Source organism: Entelurus aequoreus, linkage group LG02 (genome assembly GCF_033978785.1).
Source record: "Entelurus aequoreus isolate RoL-2023_Sb linkage group LG02, RoL_Eaeq_v1.1, whole genome shotgun sequence".
NCBI lineage: Eukaryota > Metazoa > Chordata > Actinopteri > Syngnathiformes > Syngnathidae > Entelurus > Entelurus aequoreus.
The window spans coordinates 91,399,037-91,419,826 of record NC_084732.1 but is presented as its reverse complement, the minus strand read 5'-3'; the positions used below and the strand labels follow the sequence as shown (position 1 = coordinate 91,419,826).

General features: G+C 45.4%; 1 protein-coding gene across 1 annotated transcript; it reads right to left on the bottom strand.

Annotated features, from left to right (window-relative positions):
• Window positions 1-1,820: 1,820 nt before the first annotated feature.
• On the bottom strand, window positions 1,821-19,593 carry stk16 (serine/threonine kinase 16). Its single transcript, XM_062069916.1, has 8 exons — window positions 19,471-19,593; window positions 15,541-15,655; window positions 14,221-14,440; window positions 14,021-14,154; window positions 8,965-9,052; window positions 8,631-8,759; window positions 6,309-6,430; window positions 1,821-4,248 (listed from the first exon to the last, which is right to left on the bottom strand). Exons 2-8 carry the CDS (start codon window positions 15,624-15,626, stop codon window positions 4,110-4,112), a joined length of 918 nt encoding a protein of 305 aa, XP_061925900.1. The 5' UTR covers window positions 15,627-15,655; window positions 19,471-19,593; the 3' UTR covers window positions 1,821-4,109.
• Between the last annotated feature and the right edge of the window lie 1,197 nt (window positions 19,594-20,790).

Below are 20,790 nucleotides of genomic sequence, written 5' to 3'. Positions count from 1 at the left end.
TGCATACTAGTTTTAACTATTTGGCTGTTCCAGTTTTTATTTTTATTTATCGTTTTATTTTTTTTAATACACTGTAGCACTTTGAGGTTGTTTACTCAATGTAAAGTGCTTTTTACAAATAAAATCTATTATTATTATTATTATATATTTTACAGTAAAATATAAGCTGCCAGTTTTTTTCTGTAGAAAACAGTGGTCAAATTCACTGATTTGTTTACTCTTTATGTAAAAAAAACCCAAAGAAGTAAAATATTTAAATTCCTAGGCAAATTGATGAATTATTTACTGTTACAAGCGGCCCTCTAATGACCGCGGTGTGGCCCTCAACGAAAACCAGTTTGACACCCCTGCTTTAATGTGTTGGATCCTAATAAGTTGTGAAGGTGATTTTATTGAAATGTTGCTTGAAAGGCAATGTTGTCATAATGGGGACAAATGACATTAGTATATTATAACATGTATTTGACAGTAAATTAGAACATGTATTTAAATGATTGACACAATGTTGTCAGTATATCAGAACTAGGGATGTCCGATAATGTCTTTTTGCCGATATCCCGATATTGTCCAACTCTTTAATTACTGATACCAATATCAACCGATACCGATACTGATATATGCAGTTGTGGAATTAACACATTATTATGCCTAATTTGGACAACCAGGTATGGTGAAGATAAGGTCCTTTTTTTTTAAAAATTAATAAAATAAAATAAGATAAATAAATTAAAAACATTTTCTTGAATAAAAAAGAAAGTAAAACAATATAAAATCAGTTACACAGAAACTAGTAATGAATGAAAATTAGTCAAATTAACTGTTAAAGGTTAGTACTATTAGTGCACCAGTGGACAATCATGTGTGCTTACGGACTGTATCCCTTGCAGACTGTATTGATATATATTGATGTATAATGTAGGAAGCAGAATATTAATAACAGAAAGAAACAACCCTTTTGTGTGAATGAGTGTAAATGGGGGAGTGAGGTTTTTTGGGTTGGTGCACTAATTGTAAGTGTATCTTGTGTTTTTTATGTTGATTTAATAAAAAAAAAACAAAAAAAACAAACAAACACGATACCGATAATAAAAAACCGATACCGATAATTTCCGATATTTCATTTTAACGCATTTATCGGCCGATAATATCGGCAGACCGATATTATCGGACATCTCTAATATCAACCGATGTATGCAGTTGTGGAATTAACACATTATTATGCCTAATTTGGACAACCAGGTATGGTGAAGATAAGGTCCTTTTTTTTCTTTAATTAATAAAATAAAATAAGATAAATAAATTAAAAACATTTTCTTGAATAAAAAAGAAAGTAAAACAATATAAAAACAGTTACATAGAAACTAGTAATGAATGAAAATGAGTAAAATTAACTGTTAAAGGTTAGTACTATTAGTGGAGCAGCAGCACGCACAATCATGTGTGCTTACGGACTGTATCCCTTGCAGACTGTATTGATATATATTGATATATAATGTAGGAAGCAGAATATTAATAACAGAAGGAAACAACCCTTTTGTGTGAATGAGTGTAAATGGGGGAGGGAGGTTTTTTGGGTTGGTGCACTAATTGTAAGTGTATCTTGTGTTTTTTATGTGGATTTAATAAAAAAACAAAAAAAAACAAAAAAAAAAACCCGATACCGATAATAAAAAACCGATACCGATAATTTCCGACATTACATTTTAAAGCATTTATCGGCCGATAACATCGGCCGGCCGATATTATCGGACATCTCTAATCAGAACATGTATTTAAATGATTGACACAACAGTCTACAAAATGAAAGGCTACATTTATGATATTGTGATATATTTATTATCTGTGCAGTGAATAAACAGCAACTTTATATTATTATGTCAGAAAATAAAAGCAACATTCACACTGTAATCAGCATGAAATAAATAATAAAGAAAACATGATTTAGCTGAGGGCCACAACACTTATGTCAAGTCTTTATGCCGACTAAAGTACAAAATAACCACAGATTAAAACAAAAACAAAAGTACCATTTCACTGGCCGAGAGAAACCAGATTGAAAACAAACAATATGCATCTTATTATTCAGCTGGAATTAAAAGTACTTTCACCGTCAAATCTTCAAAAGAATGAACTGAAGCGCCGAGGACTTCCACAAAGAAGTTGGACAAGCAGTCAAAATGTGACGAGAGATTACCAAAAAGATTAAAAGTCCATTTTGTGACTGCTTTCATATCTAAAAGTTATAATCCTTCATTCCATTCCCTACTTCGGGGGTCGGCAACCCGCGGCTCTAGAGCCGCATGCGGCTCTTTAGCGCCGCCCTAGTGGCTCTCTGGAGATTTTTCAAAAATGTATGAAGAATGGAAAAAGATGAGGTGAAAAAAATCTATTTTTTTGTTTTAGTATGGTTTCTGTAGGAGGACAAACATGACACAAACCTCCCTAATTGTTATAAATCACACTGTTTATATTAAATATGCTTCACTGATTCGAGTATTTGGCAAGCGCCGTTTTGTCCTACTTATTTTGGCGGTCCTTGAACTCACCGTATAGTTTGTTTACATGTATTGATTGATATAACTGGTATAACTTTCTCCGACTTTCTAGGACGTGTTTTATGCCACTTTTTCTGTCTCATTTTGTCCACCACACTTTTAACGTTGTGCGTGAATGCACAAAGGTGAGTTTTGTTGATGTTATTGACTTGTGTGGAGTGCTAATCAGACGTATTTGGTCACTGCATGACTGCAAGCTAATCGATGCTAACATGCTATTTAGGCTAGCGAGGTGTACATATTGCATCATTATGCCTCATTTGTAGCTATATTTGAGCTCATTTAGTTTCCTTTAAGTCCTCTTAATTCAATGTATATCTCATGACACATGTAACATGGCTTTTAATTTTTTGCGGCTCCAGACAGATTTGTTTTTGTATTTTTGGTCCAATATGGCTCTTTCAACATTTTGGGTTGCCGACCCCTGCCTTAGTTAGTCCAAGTGTTCAGGCAGGAAAGTGATGATGCAGCACCACCCTGCGGTCACCCAAGGTATTACAACACTGGCGCAGGTGTGGACTCACCTGGGTCAAGTTGTCCTATTATTTTCATCTTCATAATGTTGGTGTGCACACCAAAGTGAAGATGGTGAATACATTTAAATCTTCCTCTTGGCACACAAAGTATGTACAACATGTTCAATGTGGACTTTTTAGTCAAAGTCAGTTTTAAAAGAAGAAGAATTGCTCCTGTTGGAAAATGCTGATCTGCTTCCTACAGGTGAGTCTGCTTCACATAAATGATGCTGATCTGCTTCCTACAGGTGAGTCCGCTTCACATAAATGATGCTGATCTGCTTCCTACAGGTGAGTCTGCTTCACATAAAGATTGCAGGATTCATTTGGTGCAGATGAAAGAAGCAAAATGCAAACAAGAAGAATAGAAATATTGAGAATCGCTGGGTTAGTGAGATTTTGCTAAGATTCTGACTTTCTCTGGAATATATATATATTTATACATCTAAATGTACGGAGCCCCAATTACTTCACATCAAATATTCAACTTTGAATTATTTTTTGGGGGGGAAAATGTTGCATATTTTGTGTTTTTGCCATTAAAAAAAAACAAGGTTTTCTTTAACAAAAAGGGCACAAAAAATAAAAAAAATATCGACAGATAGATCTGAAGTTGATCTTGAAATTTAAACGTTGAATTTTTTAAATATATGACTTATTTTAAAAAATGTTTTTGACCTGAGACCTTTGCGGGTCCCCGGGATTAAAGTTGAGGGGAGCTCTAAAGGTCAAATAAAAACAAAAAGGATATATTGTATTGGTTGTAAAAATAAAAAACATGAAGAGTGTGGACACCCCTGCTCTAACGTATAATTCATTATCTCATGTAACAAAAAGGCACGTAAGAATATTTAAAAAAACATAAGGAATGTCATTTGAAGCAAAACCAGTGAAGTGATGTTCTAATCAATAAAACATTTTGAGAATGTCTGGATCACAAGTTGAGTGTGAAGCCTTAAACCATAAACCAAGTTGACCACTGGTCAATAAATAATACATTTGGATTTGTCATCTTCCATTGGCGTGCTCAAGGTCCTGCTCAGACCATGTTGGTTTGAGTGTTGGGGCCACAAGTGTGCAGGTCCTGTACCTGCTCCAGAACCCAGCTGACGTTCGGCCTTTCTTCATGATTTGATGTCATGATGGAGCTCAGCAGCAACTGAAGTCCGTCTGAGTAGCTGGGAGGCCAATGAAGGGAACAAAAACATGTTACACAGACTCCCTCAACACACACCTGGCCTAGGCCAGTGTTTTTCAACCACTAGTGTCGTGAGATATTGCCGGGTGTGCCGTGGGAAATCATGCAGCGTCACCTAATTGGTCCAAAAAACCCTTGATGCTTGGCACTCAGCATCAAGGGTTGGAATTGGGGGTTAAATCACCAAAAATGATTCCCGGGCGCGGCCACCGCTGCTGCTCACTGCTCCCCTCACCTCCCAGGGGGTGATCAAGGGTGATGGGTCAAATGCGGAGAATCATTTCGCCACACCCAGTGTGTGTGTGACAATCATTGGATCTTTAACTACAAAGTAAACAGAATCAGAATGCTGGACGACAGCAAAAACTTACGGCGTCCACAAAGTACATCCGTACATGACATGACAATCAACAATGTCCACACAAAGAAGGATAGCGACGACTTAAATAGTTTTTCTCGCTACCACAAAGCAGGTGCGGGGGAATAGCGCTCAAAGGCAGACATGAAACTGCTACAGGAAAACACCAACAAAACAGGAAGGGCCACCAAAATAAGAGCGCAAGACGAGAACTAAAGCACTACACACAGGAAAACACCCACAAACTCAAAATAAGGCACAACGACCTGGTGGAGTTTCATTTTTTTTTACCTTTTCTGCAGGTGGTGTGCCTCCGTATTTTTTTTATTATGAAAAAAAACATGCCTCGCCTCAAAAAAAGGTTGAAAAACACCTGGCCTGGCCCGAAGACACTTGGTGATGTAATATGTGTACACAGGGATAGTCACATCAATACAGTGGAGCCTCCACTTAAAAAACACTCTATTTATAATCTATGTGAAGGAGCACAGAATTGTTTTTATGTCAATGTTGACAATATTTCAGGAGGAAACCTTACAAAGTATTACATCCATAAAGTGTTATAAAAGTGTATAACATGGAGTAGATGAGTTATTTTGATGTAGAGAAATGTCATATTTTGACCCATTTTCCCAGATGTTCTATATTTAGAAATAACATGTTGATGTTCCTCTTAGACACACCTAATAAAATGTTGATGTTCCTCTTAGACACACCTAATAAATGTGTTTGATGGTAAATTAAACACAACATCAAACATTATGTCACTACTGCTCACACCTTTCCTACCAAATAATGTTAAAAAACAACTTGTCCAGATGTTTACTGACATCAGTGTTTCCCATAAACTGCCAAGATACCTGTGGCGGTGGGGGCGTGGCCATGGGCGTGGTCACCATGACATCATCGAGCAATTTGCATAATTTACTACAATGATATGATTTTCTCTAAAAAGGCTCAAAAAATGTATACGTACTAATGAATAATAACAGTTTTGTTTTAAACGTCCATCCATCCATCCATTTTACAATATAATTACAACACTTTATGTACATATTTATATACAGATTTGACTGAAATATATTTATTAATTGTGGTTCTTACAAAAAATATATCGTATAAAATATAAAAGCTAAAATGTCTCTTAAAGCTCTGCCCCTTTAATTAGTGCATACTAAATCATTTAACTTTAGCCTACTACTACAAGCATATTATTTACCAGCAACATAAAGTGAAACAGAGGCAGAGATGTCCTGCCACAGTCAGTAACAAATAAACAGCAAACAGTAGTGGTCAAATACAAATAAGGCAACAAGAGAAGTATCCTACACTTCTCTTTTGTAAAGTAAATGTGAACAGCCTATATGGGCATCTACATCAACTATATGATTTGCCTGAGAAGCTGGACAGGACAAAATAAAATAAAATAATGTATTATTTATTTTATTTTATTTGTGGCGGACGTAATTCTTTCGTGGCGGGCCACCACAAATAAATGAATGTGTGGGAAACACTGGACATATAATATTCATCTTTAATAACTTTTACTGCTAATGAATATAGCACTTATCGGCCTCCTTGACTACTGATAATCGGTATCAGTATCGGCCCTGATAAAACCACATGGGTGGATGTCTACTCCAAACGACTGTGATAGAAGAATGTTTTTAGGATGAATTCACCTGCACGGCTGTGGGAGGACGACCGGGTTCTGCACTGCCAGGGCCACACTGTCCCCTCTCTGGAAGATGAGGTCATAGGGCCCCTCCAGCACCATCATGGAGTACAACACACAGCCCAGAGACTGCAGGAGTCCACAACAATGATCTTAACTAACTCAACACTTTTGCTCCCATTTTTCATGACTTGAAGTCAACAACTTTGACTATATACACAAAAGATTTATTCCTCTCAAATATTGTTGACTAATCTGTGTTAGTGAGCATTTCTTCTTCGCCAAGATAGTCCCTCCCACCTCACAGGTGTGACATATCAAGATGCTGATTAAACAGCAGGATTATTGCACAAGGCGTGCCTTAGTCTGCCACCATAAAAGGCCGCACTGAAATGTGCAGTTTTGCTTTATTGGGGTCTGGGGTGGGGTGGGGGGGAAGTGCATTGGCAACATGGGGCCGTGCATTGTCATGCTGCAACATGAGGTGACGGTTACAGCATCCTTGCAACATTGTCATGCCACAACATGAGGTGACTGATGCGGCATCCTTGCAACATGGGGCCGTGCATTGTCATGCCGCAACATGAGGTGACGGATGCGGCATCCTTGCAACATGGGGTCGTGCATTGTCATGCTGCAACATGAGGTGACGGTTACAGCATCCTTGCAACATTGTCATGCCACAACATGAGGTGACGGATGCGGCATCCTTGCAACATGGGGCCGTGCATTGTCATGCCACAACATTAGATGACGGATGCGGCATCCTTGCAACATGGGGTCATGGATTGTCATGCTGCAACATGAGGTGACGGTTACAGCATCCTTGCAACATTGTCATGCCACAACATGAGGTGATGGATGCGGCATCCTTGCAACATGGGGCCGTGCATTGTCATGCCACAACATTAGATGACGGATGCGGCATCCTTGCAACATGGGGTCATGGATTGTCATGCTGCAACATGAGGTGACGGTTACAGCATCCTTGCAACATTGTCATGCCACAACATGAGGTGATGGATGCGGCATCCTTGCAACATGGGGCCGTGCATTGTCATGCCGCAACATGAGGTGACGGATGCGGCATCCTTGCAACATGGGGCCGTGCATTGTCATGCCACAACATTAGATGACGGATGCGGCATCCTTGCAACATGGGGCTGTGCATTGTCATGCCGCAACATGAGGTGACGGATGCGGCATCCTTGCAACATGGGGCCGTGCATTGTCATGCCACAACATTAGATGACGGATGCGGCATCCTTGCAACATGGGGTCGTGGATTGTCATGCTGCAACATGAGGTGACGGTTACAGCATCCTTGCAACATGGGGCCATGCATTGTCATGCTGCAACATGAGGTGACGGTTGCCTCATCTTTGCAACATGGGGTCGTGCATTGTCATGCTGCAACATGAGGTGACGGATGCGGCATCCTTGCAACATGGGGCCGTGCGTTGTCATGCTGCAACATGAGGTGACGGTTACAGCATCCTTGCAACATGGGGCCGTGCGTTGTCATGCTGCAACATGAGGTGATGGTCTCGGGTGAATGGGCCTAAGGATCTCGTCACTGTATCGCTGTGCATTCAAAATGCCGTCAATAAAATGAAGTTGCATTCGTTGTCTATGCCCATACCTTAACCCCGCCCCCACCACAGGCCACTCCCTTCACGTTGTTGCCATCAGCAAACCGCTCTCCCACACACGCGGTCTGCCATCTGCCCTGAACTGTGAAAACCGGGATTCATCCGTAAAGAGAACACCTCTCCAATGTGCCAGACGCCATCAAATGTGAGCATTTGCCCCACTCAAGTCGGTTACGACGACAAACCGCAGTCAGGTGGAGACCGCGGTGAAGACGACGAGCATGCAGTCGAGCTTCCCTGCGACGGTCTTTCACAGTTTGTGCAGAAATTCTCTGGTTATGCAAGCCAATTGTTGCAGCAGCTGTCCGGGTGGCTGGTCTCAGACGATCATGGAGGTGCACCTGCTGGGCTGGTGTAGTTACACGTGGTCTGCGGTTGTGAGGCCGGTTGGATGTACTGCCAAATTCTCTGACGGTTTGTGGTAAGGAAACGAACATTCAATTCACGGGCAACATCTCTGGTGGACATTCCTGCAGTTTAATCAGCATCTTGATATGTCACCCCTGTGAGGTGGGAGGGGCTATCTTGGCAAAGAAGAAATGCTCACTAACACAGATTAGACAACAATATCTGAGAGAAATAAGTCTTTTGTGTGTATAGTCAAAGTTGTTGACTTCAACTCATGAAAACTGGGAGCAAAAGTGTTGTTCATACTTCAGTTGCGACATGAAGCCTACCCAGATGTCTGTTCGCTCATCAATGACACAGTAGCTCTGGACGTTGAAGAGCTCGGGAGCACGGTAAGAAATGGTGCAGCGCTGGGCCGCCCAGTCCTGTAACGTCATGGCTTCTCTGGACCCTCGGACCTTCAAGTCAGAAACGGAGCACTTACTAAAAACGTGTGAATTCATCTCACAACTTGAATAAAATGTTTGTTTGCCAGTGAAAGACTTGATATGTTCCTGGTAAACATCGTTAAGCAAATCCGTGAGCTCATCTAACCAGTCCGCCTGCAGTACCTTTCAGGTCACCCACTTTGGGAATCAAACGCGTGTCTGAAGAGGTTCTTACCTCAATGCGTGCCTTGTTCATGGAGCCAAAGTCCATCAGGACTGGACTGTCGTCCTCGTTCAGGAGCACGTTGGTGGGTTTAAGATCTCTGAGGAAACACAGCAAGATGTTACACTCCAGTAGGGTTGTAGTGTATAACGGTACTGATAAAGTACTGCGGTACTGATAAAGTACTGCAATACTGATAAAGTACTGCAATACTGATAAAGTACTGCGGTAATGATGAAGTCAAAAAGGTACTACACTGCCTTTGAAAAATACCATTACTCTTTTTTAAACAGACTTGATGTTGCCGTGGTGACGTTTCTGTAACATGAGCCGAGGCGCATGTGAGTCAACACACACACACAGAGCACTGACAAGCGGAAACAGGAAAGGAGAACGGACGTATTTTGTCTTCAAAACTTAACGATGAAGGTGAAGGTATAAACGCTGAAGCGCCACCCTGCGAGCGGTGTTTCAAAACATGGCTAGCTAGCGGCTAACTATCAACCAGCGAGAATGCGGCGATCACGTGATGGCAACTAACAAATACCTCGTTTTTCAAACTGGGGGGAAAAAAACGCACTCTAAGGTGTTCAATATTTATTTAAGTTACATTTTTGCTTACAGAAACGAGTACCCTACGCCATCGACTGACACACCCTCCTCCATCGACCGACACACCCTCCTCCATCGACCGACACACCCTCCGCCATCGACCGACACACCCTCCGCCATCGACCGACACACCCTACGCCATCGACCGACACACCCTACGCCATCGACCGACACACCCTCCGCCATCGACCGACACACCCTCCGCCATCGACTGACACACCCTCCCCCATCCACTGACACACCCTCCGCCATCGACTGACACACCCTCCGCCATCGACCGACACACCCTCCGCCATCGACCGACACACCCTCCGCCATCGACCGACACACCCTCCGCCATCGACCGACACACCCTCCGCCATCGACCGACACACCCTCCGCCATCGACCGACACACCCTCCGCCATCGACCGACACACCCTACGCCATCGACCGACACACCCTACGCCATCGACCGACACACCCTCCGCCATCGACCGACACACCCTCCGCCATCGACCGACACACCCTCCGCCATCGACCGACACACCCTACGCCATCGACCGACACACCCTCCGCCATCGACCGACACACCCTCCGCCATCGACCGACACACCCTCCGCCATCGACCGACACACCCTCCGCCATCGACCGAAACACCCTCCGCCATCGACCGACACACCCTACGCCATCGACCGACACACCCTCCGCCATCGACCGACACACCCTCCGCCATCGACCGACACACCCTCCTCCATCGACCGACACACCCTCCGCCATCGACCGACACACCCTCCGCCATCGACCGACACACCCTCCGCCATCGACCGACACACCCTCCGCCATCGACCGACACACCCTCCGCCATCGACCGACACACCCTCCGCCATCGACCGACACACCCTCCGCCATCGACCGACACACCCTACGCCATCGACCGACACACCCTACGCCATCGACCGACACACCCTCCGCCATCGACCGACACACCCTCCGCCATCGACCGACACACCCTCCCCCATCCACTGACACACCCTCCGCCATCGACTGACACACCCTCCGCCATCGACTGACACACCCTCCCCCATCGACCGACACACCCTCCGCCATCGACCGACACACCCTCCGCCATCGACCGACACACCCTCCGCCATCGACCGACACACCCTCCGCCATCGACCGACACACCCTACGCCATCGACCGACACACCCTCCGCCATCGACCGACACACCCTCCGCCATCGACCGACACACCCTCCGCCATCGACCGACACACCCTCCGCCATCGACCGACACACCCTCCGCCATCGACCGACACACCCTCCGCCATCGACCGACACACCCTCCGCCATCGACCGACACACCCTCCGCCATCGACCGACACACCCTCCGCCATCGACTGAAATACCCTCCGCCATCGACTGACACACCCTCCGCCATCGACCGACACACCCTCCGCCATCGACTGACACACCCTCCGCCATCGACTGACACACCCTCCGCCATCGACCGACACACCCTCCGCCATCGACCGACACACCCTACGCCATCGACCGACACACCCTCCGCCATCGACCGACACACCCTCCGCCATCGACCGACACACCCTCCCCCATCCACTGACACACCCTCCGCCATCGACTGACACACCCTCCGCCATCGACTGACACACCCTCCCCCATCGACTGACACACCCTCCGCCATCGACCGACACACCCTCCGCCATCGACCGACACACCCTCCTCCATCGACCGACACACCCTCCTCCATCGACCGACACACCCTCCGCCATCGACCGACACACCCTCCGCCATCGACCGACACACCCTCCGCCATCGACCGACACACCCTCCGCCATCGACCGACACACCCTCCGCCATCGACCGACACACCCTCCGCCATCGACCGACACACCCTACGCCATCGACCGACACACCCTACGCCATCGACCGACACACCCTCCGCCATCGACCGACACACCCTCCGCCATCGACCGACACACCCTCCGCCATCGACCGACACACCCTACGCCATCGACCGACACACCCTCCGCCATCGACCGACACACCCTCCGCCATCGACCGACACACCCTCCGCCATCGACCGACACACCCTCCGCCATCGACCGACACACCCTCCGCCATCGACCGAAATACCCTCCGCCATCGACCGAAACACCCTCCGCCATCGACCGACACACCCTACGCCATCGACCGACACACCCTCCGCCATCGACCGACACACCCTCCGCCATCGACCGACACACCCTCCTCCATCGACCGACACACCCTCCGCCATCGACCGACACACCCTCCGCCATCGACCGACACACCCTCCGCCATCGACCGACACACCCTCCGCCATCGACCGACACACCCTCCGCCATCGACCGACACACCCTCCGCCATCGACCGACACACCCTCCCCCATCCACTGACACACCCTCCGCCATCGACTGACACACCCTCCGCCATCGACTGACACACCCTCCCCCATCGACCGACACACCCTCCGCCATCGACCGACACACCCTCCGCCATCGACCGACACACCCTACGCCATCGACCGACACACCCTACGCCATCGACCGACACACCCTCCGCCATCGACCGACACACCCTCCGCCATCGACCGACACACCCTCCGCCATCGACCGACACACCCTACGCCATCGACCGACACACCCTCCGCCATCGACCGACACACCCTCCGCCATCGACCGACACACCCTCCGCCATCGACCGACACACCCTCCGCCATCGACCGACACACCCTCCGCCATCGACCGAAATACCCTCCGCCATCGACCGAAATACCCTCCGCCATTGACCGACACACCCTACGCCATCGACCGACACACCCTCCGCCATCGACCGACACACCCTCCGCCATCGACCGACACACCCTCCGCCATCGACCGACACACCCTCCTCCATCGACCGACACACCCTCCGCCATCGACCGACACACCCTCCGCCATCGACCGACACACCCTCCGCCATCGACCGACACACCCTCCGCCATCGACCGACACACCCTCCGCCATCGACCGACACACCCTCCGCCATCGACCGACACACCCTCCGCCATCGACCGACACACCCTACGCCATCGACCGACACACCCTCCGCCATCGACTGACACACCCTCCGCCATCGACCGACACACCCTCCGCCATCGACCGACACACCCTCCCCCATCCACTGACACACCCTCCGCCATCGACTGACACACCCTCCGCCATCGACCGACACACCCTCCCCCATCGACCGACACACCCTCCGCCATCGACCGACACACCCTACGCCATCGACCGACACACCCTCCGCCATCGACCGACACACCCTCCGCCATCGACCGACACACCCTACGCCATCGACCGACACACCCTCCGCCATCGACCGACACACCCTCCGCCATCGACCGACACACCCTCCGCCATCGACCGACACACCCTCCGCCATCGACCGACACACCCTCCGCCATCGACCGACACACCCTCCGCCATCGACCGACACACCCTCCGCCATCGACTGAAATACCCTCCGCCATCGACTGACACACCCTCCGCCATCGACCGACACACCCTCCGCCATCGACCGACACACCCTCCGCCATCGACCGACACACCCTCCGCCATCGACTGAAATACCCTCCACCATCGACGGACACACCCTCCGCCATCGACCGACACACCCTCCGCCATCGACCGACACACCCTACGCCATCGACCGACACACCCTCCGCCATCGACCGACACACCCTCCGCCATCGACTGACACACCCTCCCCCATCCACTGACACACCCTCCGCCATCGACCGACACACCCTCCGCCATCGACCGACACACCCTCCCCCATCGACTGACACACCCTCCGCCATCGACCGACACACCCTCCGCCATCGACCGACACACCCTACGCCATCGACCGACACACCCTCCGCCATCGACCGACACACCCTCCGCCATCGACCGACACACCCTCCGCCATCGACCGACACACCCTACGCCATCGACCGACACACCCTCCGCCATCGACCGACACACCCTCCGCCATCGACCGACACACCCTCCGCCATCGACCGACACACCCTCCGCCATCGACTGACACACCCTCCGCCATCAACTGACACACCCTCCGCCGTCGACTGACACACCCTCCGCCATCGACTGACACACCCTACGCCATCGACTGACACACCCTACGCCATCGACTGACACACCCTCCGCCATCGACTGACACACCCTCCTCCATCGACTGACACACCCTCCGCCATCGACCGACACACCCTCCACCATCCACTGCTAGCTCGCCATCAACGTAATGGGCACCCCTGGTTTAGTGTATCAGAACAATTTCTGTTAATAATGACATTTTTTGGGGTGCCCTTTATTTTGAAAAGTACCAAAATGCGTGTTGGTATGGGAACAAACCCTATAGTTTCATATCAGGACAGTATTCAGAAGGTGTGCTTACCTGTGTGCATAACCTTTGTCATGAATGGCCTTGAGTCCTGAACACATCCCACGCAGTATTTTGAGAATCTGATGTTCGGGCATGGAGCTACCCTTCTCTCGGAGCTTCTCCAGAATGGACCACAGACTGCCCTTCTGTTTGTGCACACACCCAAAGTGTCTGAGCGTTTGGCTTCCATTGACTGTGCCACTCCAACTTACTGGTATGTAGGGCAACAGTAACCAGGCTTCGCTCTTTCCGTTGCGCTCCACAAAGGTGTGCGCCACCAGGCTGAGGATGTTGGGATGGTTGAACATCTGGTGCATCTCCACCTCCGTCTGGGCCTCCTGGCGACCTTCTCGGTCGTGACACAGGATCCTCTTCAGGGCGTAGAAGCGCCCGTCTTTCACCCCCTCCACCAGGTCCACGTAGCTGAAACCACTGCACAATAATAGCAATTAGTCAGCATGAAGGGTCCATGCATGACGGATCTACAGCAGCACGGGGGCCAATGTGTGGCCCTCAGCTCATTTTAAAAACAATAGTACAAAAAAAAACATTAAAAAGTGGAAAAAAGAGCAAACAGGTGAAATGTAACGAGAAAAAGTTGCAATATTAACTCTAAAAACACAAAACTGCCTTGCAGGCTGTTTTTTATTCTTTAAAATTGCTCCAAAAATAATAAATAAATATTTTTTATTATGAATTATTGACCTATTTAAGGCTCCAGTTACTTCACATCAACTGTACCACTTAAATTTTTATTGGGGAAATATCAAAAAGTGTGTGTGTTTGCTTTATTTGACAAAAAGGCATAAAACAAACAAAAAAACAACATAAAAAATGAATAAAAACTTAATGGACGGCTAGATCGGAAGTTGATCAAAAGATTAAAACCTTGAAAGTTTAAAAAAAAGTGTGACACGTTTAACACTTTTAAAAGTGGGGTTCTTTTGGATCCCCAAAAATTGTTGTGGGTTTTTTTTTTTTTATAAAAGGTCATTGCTGAAAAAATTATAATGAATCCAAATGATTTTTTATAATGAATTATTCACCTATTTAAGGCTCCAATTACTTCACATCAAATATACCACTTCTTAAATATTTATTGGGGAAATATTGAAGATTTATAGTTTGTTATAAAAAACTAAGTTTTATTTGACAAAAGGGTTAAAAAGGCATAAAACGTACAGTTATAATCAAAACTTACAGTTTAATTGACGGGTAGATGTGAAGTTGATGTAGAGATTTGAGCGTTGAAAGTAAAATAAATTAAAAATAATATAGGAGCTTAAAATAAAAACATAAAAAATACAATTTTATTCATTTTTAACCCTTATTAGTGGGACCCTTTTGGATCTGGTGGGGATTTGTTTAAAACTGTCATTGCTGAAAAATAATAATGAATCAACATAGTGGAAGCAGTCTGGACCTCCCTGGTCTGCAGTATTTACCACAGCAGGCCCAGTCAGGAAGTAGAGTCTCTTGTCAGAGTGTTTGCTAATAAACTGTCAATACACAGACTGCGTGATCTTACTTACCCCTCGTCAAGTTTCTGCAAGAAGTAATATCTTTTGCTATCGATGGTGATGGAGCCGCGGGAGCAGATACACATGGTCTGCCCCATTTTGACAGGAACATTGTTCACAAACTAGCCTGTGAAATAAGAAGACACACAGCTTTAAACACTAAATCATTCAGCAACATCTTCACCACCATGCTTAACGGTAGGCATGGTGTTCCTGGGTATTGTGGCCAAACAGCTCCATTTTTGTTTCATCTGACCACGGAACTTTCCTCCAGAAGGTCTTATCTTTGTCCATGTGATGTCAGATGAAACAAAAATGGAGCTGTTTGGCCACAATACCCAGCAATATGTTTGGAGGAGAAAAGGTGAGGCCTTTAATCCCAGGAACACCATTCCTACCGTCAAGCATGGTGGTGGTAGTATTATGCTCTGGGCCTGTTTTGCTGCCAATGGAACTGCTGCTTTAAATGGGACAATGAAAAAGGAGGATGACCTCCAAATTGTTCAGGACAAGCTAAAATCATCAGCCCGGAGGTTGGGTCTTGTTGGGTGTTCCAACAGGACAATGACCCCAAACACACCTCAAAAGTGGTAAAGGAATGGCTAAATCAGGCTAGAATGAAGGTTTTAGAATGGCCTTCCCAAAGTCCTGACTTAAAGGTGTGGACAATGCTGAAGAAACAAGTCCATGTCACATTTAGCTGAACTGCAGCAATTTAGTGGTCAAGTGGTCAAGCAGAAGCTTGTGGATGGCTACCAAAAGTGCCTTATTGCAGGTCAACTTGCCAAGGGACATGTAAGCAAATATTAACATTGCTGTATGTATACTTTTGACCCTCACATTTTCAGTAGAGCCATAATAAATTCATCAAAGAAGCAAACTTCATGAATGTTTTTTGTGAACAACAAGTATGTGCTCCAATCACTACATCACAACAAAATAAGAGTTGTAGAAATGATTGGAAACTCAAGACAGCCATGACATCATGTTCTTTACAAGTGGATGTACACTTTTGACCACCACTGTATGTAGGTGTGTATGTACAGTATATATATATATATATATATATATATATATATATATATATATATATATATATATATATATATATATATATATATATATATATATATATATATATATATATATATATGGCTTCGGGCATTTACACTCAAATTTTGCTGGAATTGCAAAATCTAGTTATAATAGTTTTATTTAGACTTTTCATATCCACTAATGCATTTTATTCGCGCTTATGCGTTTTTTCTATGCTGTTAGAATGCTACACAGTTTTTCTAGGTGAGGGAAAATTCAAGCTCGTGATGCCAAAGCATGGAAATATGGCATATTTACAATGAAAACTACAAAAAAAATGAAATTAAAGCCAGTATTTCAGAATAATTCCCAGTAATATTTGTGTAAATTAAATTATTTGGATCTTTTTCATCTTATTGTAAATCTGAATCGGAGGAGTTCAAGTACCTCGGAGTCTTGTTCACGAGTGAGGGAAGAGTGGATGGTGAGGTCGACAGGCGGATCGGTGTGGCGTCTTCAGTAATGCGGACGCTGTATCGATCCGTTGTGGTGAAGAAGGAGCTGAGCCGGAAGGCAAAGCTCTCAATTTACCGCTCGATCTACGTTCCCATCCTCACCTATGGTCATGAGCTTTGGGTTATGACCGAAAGGACAAGATGACGGGTACAAGCGGCCCAAATGAGTTTCCTCCGCCGGGTGGCGGGCCTCTCCTTTATCGATAGGGTGAGAAGTTCTGTCATCCGGGTGGAGCTCAAAGTAAAGCCGCTCCAGATGAGGTGGTTCGGGCATGTGCTCAGGATGCCACCCGAACGCCTCCCTAGGGAGCTGTTTCGGGCACGTCTGACCGGTAGGAGGCCACGGGGAAGACCCAGGACACGTTGGGAAGACTATGTCTCCCGGCTGGCCTGGGAACGCCATCGGGATCCCCCGGGAGGAGCTGGACCGGATAGGATAGGGGGACAGGTCTTTATTGTCTTTGCAACAAGTACAACGAAACTATGTTTTTAACACTAACCCGTTCAAGATGAGACAAACAACCAGAGTACAGGAACGCTGATGGGTCGCCACGAGGTGCCCCGTAAAAGGTGGGAAAAAGGTAAAACTGCTGGGGAAGAAGATGAGTAAAAAAATACAATCTAGACTGGGCTCCTAAGGGGGCTTAGTCTGGAGTGGGAAGAAACCTCCATGCCATGCACACATAAACATGTTACATTTAATCACGACAACTCGCAACAGGGGGGGCGAGGGGAGTTGGGGCCCTGGAGGTCGACTGCTGCTATGAAGCGCTGCCAGCCGTCCATCATCCCAAAGGGGAATCAAGCGGTGGTGAAGGCGTGGGGTGGGGGAAGGGGCGAAGGGGTTGTATATGCCCATTGTCTTGGGTGTGTTGATGTAGCGTCCATAGGCCTGGGGCCGTTCTGCATGCAAGCAAAAGTTCGACTCCAGGTGTCGTTGAGGAGGGAGGGAGGTCAAAAGCGTCCATCGTTGAGGTGTCCTCTGCTGCTGCGTCACGGCCATTCCAGGGAGTCAAATCGTAGATTAGGATTTTTGTTTTTCCGCGAGCAGACATTACAATGGCCCAGGCCTGGGCAATTATTTTGACTCGGGGGGCCAAATTTAGAGGGAAAAAAATGTGTCTGGGGGCCGGTATATCCATCTATCTATAGATAGATATACATAATTTTTTATTTTTTTTTATTCTGCAAATTTTTAAAAACTTTTTATTCGACCCCTTTTACCGTATTGCATTTGCACTATCTTGTTTAGCACACTCATTGTTTATGTTCTTTGTTTGTTTTTTTTGTTTTGCTTAGTTTTTTTTTTGTTTTTTTTGTTTTTTGTTTGCTCCATGCTTTTTTAACCTGTAAAGCACTTTGGTTCAATCTAAAAAGTTGTTGAAAATGTGCTATATAAATAAAGTTGACTTGACTTGACTTGATAAAAGCTAAAAACGTTATGACAGACCGCCTTAAAAAACGGAATGGAATTTTACATTTTTTTACTGAATGAGACACCCAGAATGTACATGAAAATAAAGAATGTGGGATTTACAATATTAACTATGAAGGATAAAACACTGAATATTGACAACATATGAACGTCACTCATATTTTACAATCTAGCAAAACGCAACAAAAATGCAACAAACACAGCGAAATATGAACGCGAAGGGTCACTAAGCTTCAGAACTTTGTTGTAAAAATCTCCTTCCGCGTCTGTCCGACACCCGCATTTCAGGCTGGCCGCTCTGGAAACACTCTGTGGAAACGCTCCCCACCCACACTGCTTGGTGCCTCGTCACTTATATTACCATAGTAACTAGTATATCATGCAAAAGTGCAGACCATTGAAATACTTTGTATAGTTCAAGACTGAAAACATCACTACACATCATAATGGCAGCTACAGTTTCCAACTTAAGGATCTAGAAAAAATATTTGGGAATGTCTGGCGGGCCAGATTGAAAAGCTTAACGGGCCACATGCGGCCACCGGGCCTTAATTTGCCCAGGTCTGAGCTGGACCAAGTGCCCGGAGAGAGGGAAGTCTGGGCTTCCCTACTTAGGCTGCTGCCCCCGCGACCCGACCTCGGCTAAGCGGAAGAAGATGGTTTTTGACAGTTTATGAACGGCTCTTTGAAAGAAACTAATTTAATGATCCGGCTCCCTTCAAAGAGTCATGAAATGATATTTCCCATCTGGAGTAAATATTTGTTGGACACAAACCCGTCATCAGAACACTAAGTCCGCACGCTCCTCTCGAACTGATGTAAACATAGCAAGTCCACAGCAACCTAAAACAAACGTCCGTATAAAACCTAACCATACATTTTGCGTCATGAAAAAAATGAGACATAGTTGTGTTTACTTGACGCAAATATGACATTTAGCGGCGTCGTCTTCCTTACCTGCTGTCGGTCAGTCGGCGTCGCTACCCGATCGGTGCCGGAAGACTCGATCTGTTCACGCATGCGCGAGTATTACGTCACTTCCCAGATTCGCGCCCTCGCCGTCACGTGACCTAGAAATCCTTCCGGCGCTTCTGCGAGGTCACGCGCTGTGACGTCAGAATGTTTCGTTAATGTTTTGTATGCAACAACTAACTTACCTTGTAGTAAAAGAGAACAAGAAATACAAAATTAACAAGAGGGGTTTTTAAAAAAAATCATGGAGTATTTTCACCACAATTTCAACCACTTTTTTAAAATTTTTATAAACCTTTATTTATAATATGCAACATTTACTTACAAGCAAAGAAATAATAATAAACAAAACAAGTACAGAAACAGTACAAAACAGCGCCAGGGGGTTTTAAACTCAATAAAACAAAGTACAATACAATATATATATATATATATATATATATATATATATATATATATATATATATATATATATATATATATATATATATATATATATATATATATATATATATATATATATATATATATATATATATATATATATATATATGTGTATATATATATATATATATATATATATATATATATATATATATATATATATATATATATATATATATATATATATATATATATATATATATATATATATATATATATATATATATATATACATACATATATATATTACCATGAATTGATTAACGTGGACCCCGACTTAAACAAGTTGAAAAACTTATTGGGGTGTTACCATTTAGTGGTCAATTGTACAGAATATGTACTGTACTGTGCAATCTACTAATAAAAGTGTCAATCAATCAATGAAAACACTCAGGATTGAATACAAAGTCTCCCTACTAACTCACCAGTGCCTTCATGGAAATGCCCCCCGGCCCTCTCGCTCAAAGAACTGCTTTTTGTTTTTATTCTATTGTAATATTTTTCTATTTTGTTTCCATTTATACCCCCATTATTTACTTTTTTTTTTTTTAATTCGATCTCAATTCTGTACACTGCTGCTGGAATTTTAATTTTCCTGAGGGAACTCTCCTGAAGGAATCAATAAAGTACTATCTATCTATCATCCCCAAAACCTCCACCGACAGGCTAACCTCCTCCAACCTCCGAGGACAAAGCTCCGAACAATGGGAGATCGGGCTTTCTGCTCCGCCGCTCCCAGTCTGTGGAACGCTCTCCCTGACCATCTGAGGGCACCACAGACTGTGGATGCTTTCAAAAAAGGCCTAAAAACCCTTCTTTTTAAAAAAGCCTTTTTTTTTTAGATATATGTGTGCTAGTTCT

Excerpts from the sequence above, each read along its gene's own strand:
- stk16 (XM_062069916.1), bottom strand. The coding sequence starts at position 15,626 with ATGGGGCAGACCATGTGTATCTGCTCCCGCGGCTCCATCACCATCGAT. Across the intron at positions 14,441-15,540 it reads TTGCAGAAACTTGACGAGGG|TGGTTTCAGCTACGTGGACC; the intron begins GTAAGTAAGATC and ends ATTATTGTGCAG. Across the intron at positions 4,249-6,308 it reads GTCCTCCCACAGCCGTGCAG|CTACTCAGACGGACTTCAGT; the intron begins GTGAATTCATCC and ends TTGGCCTCCCAG.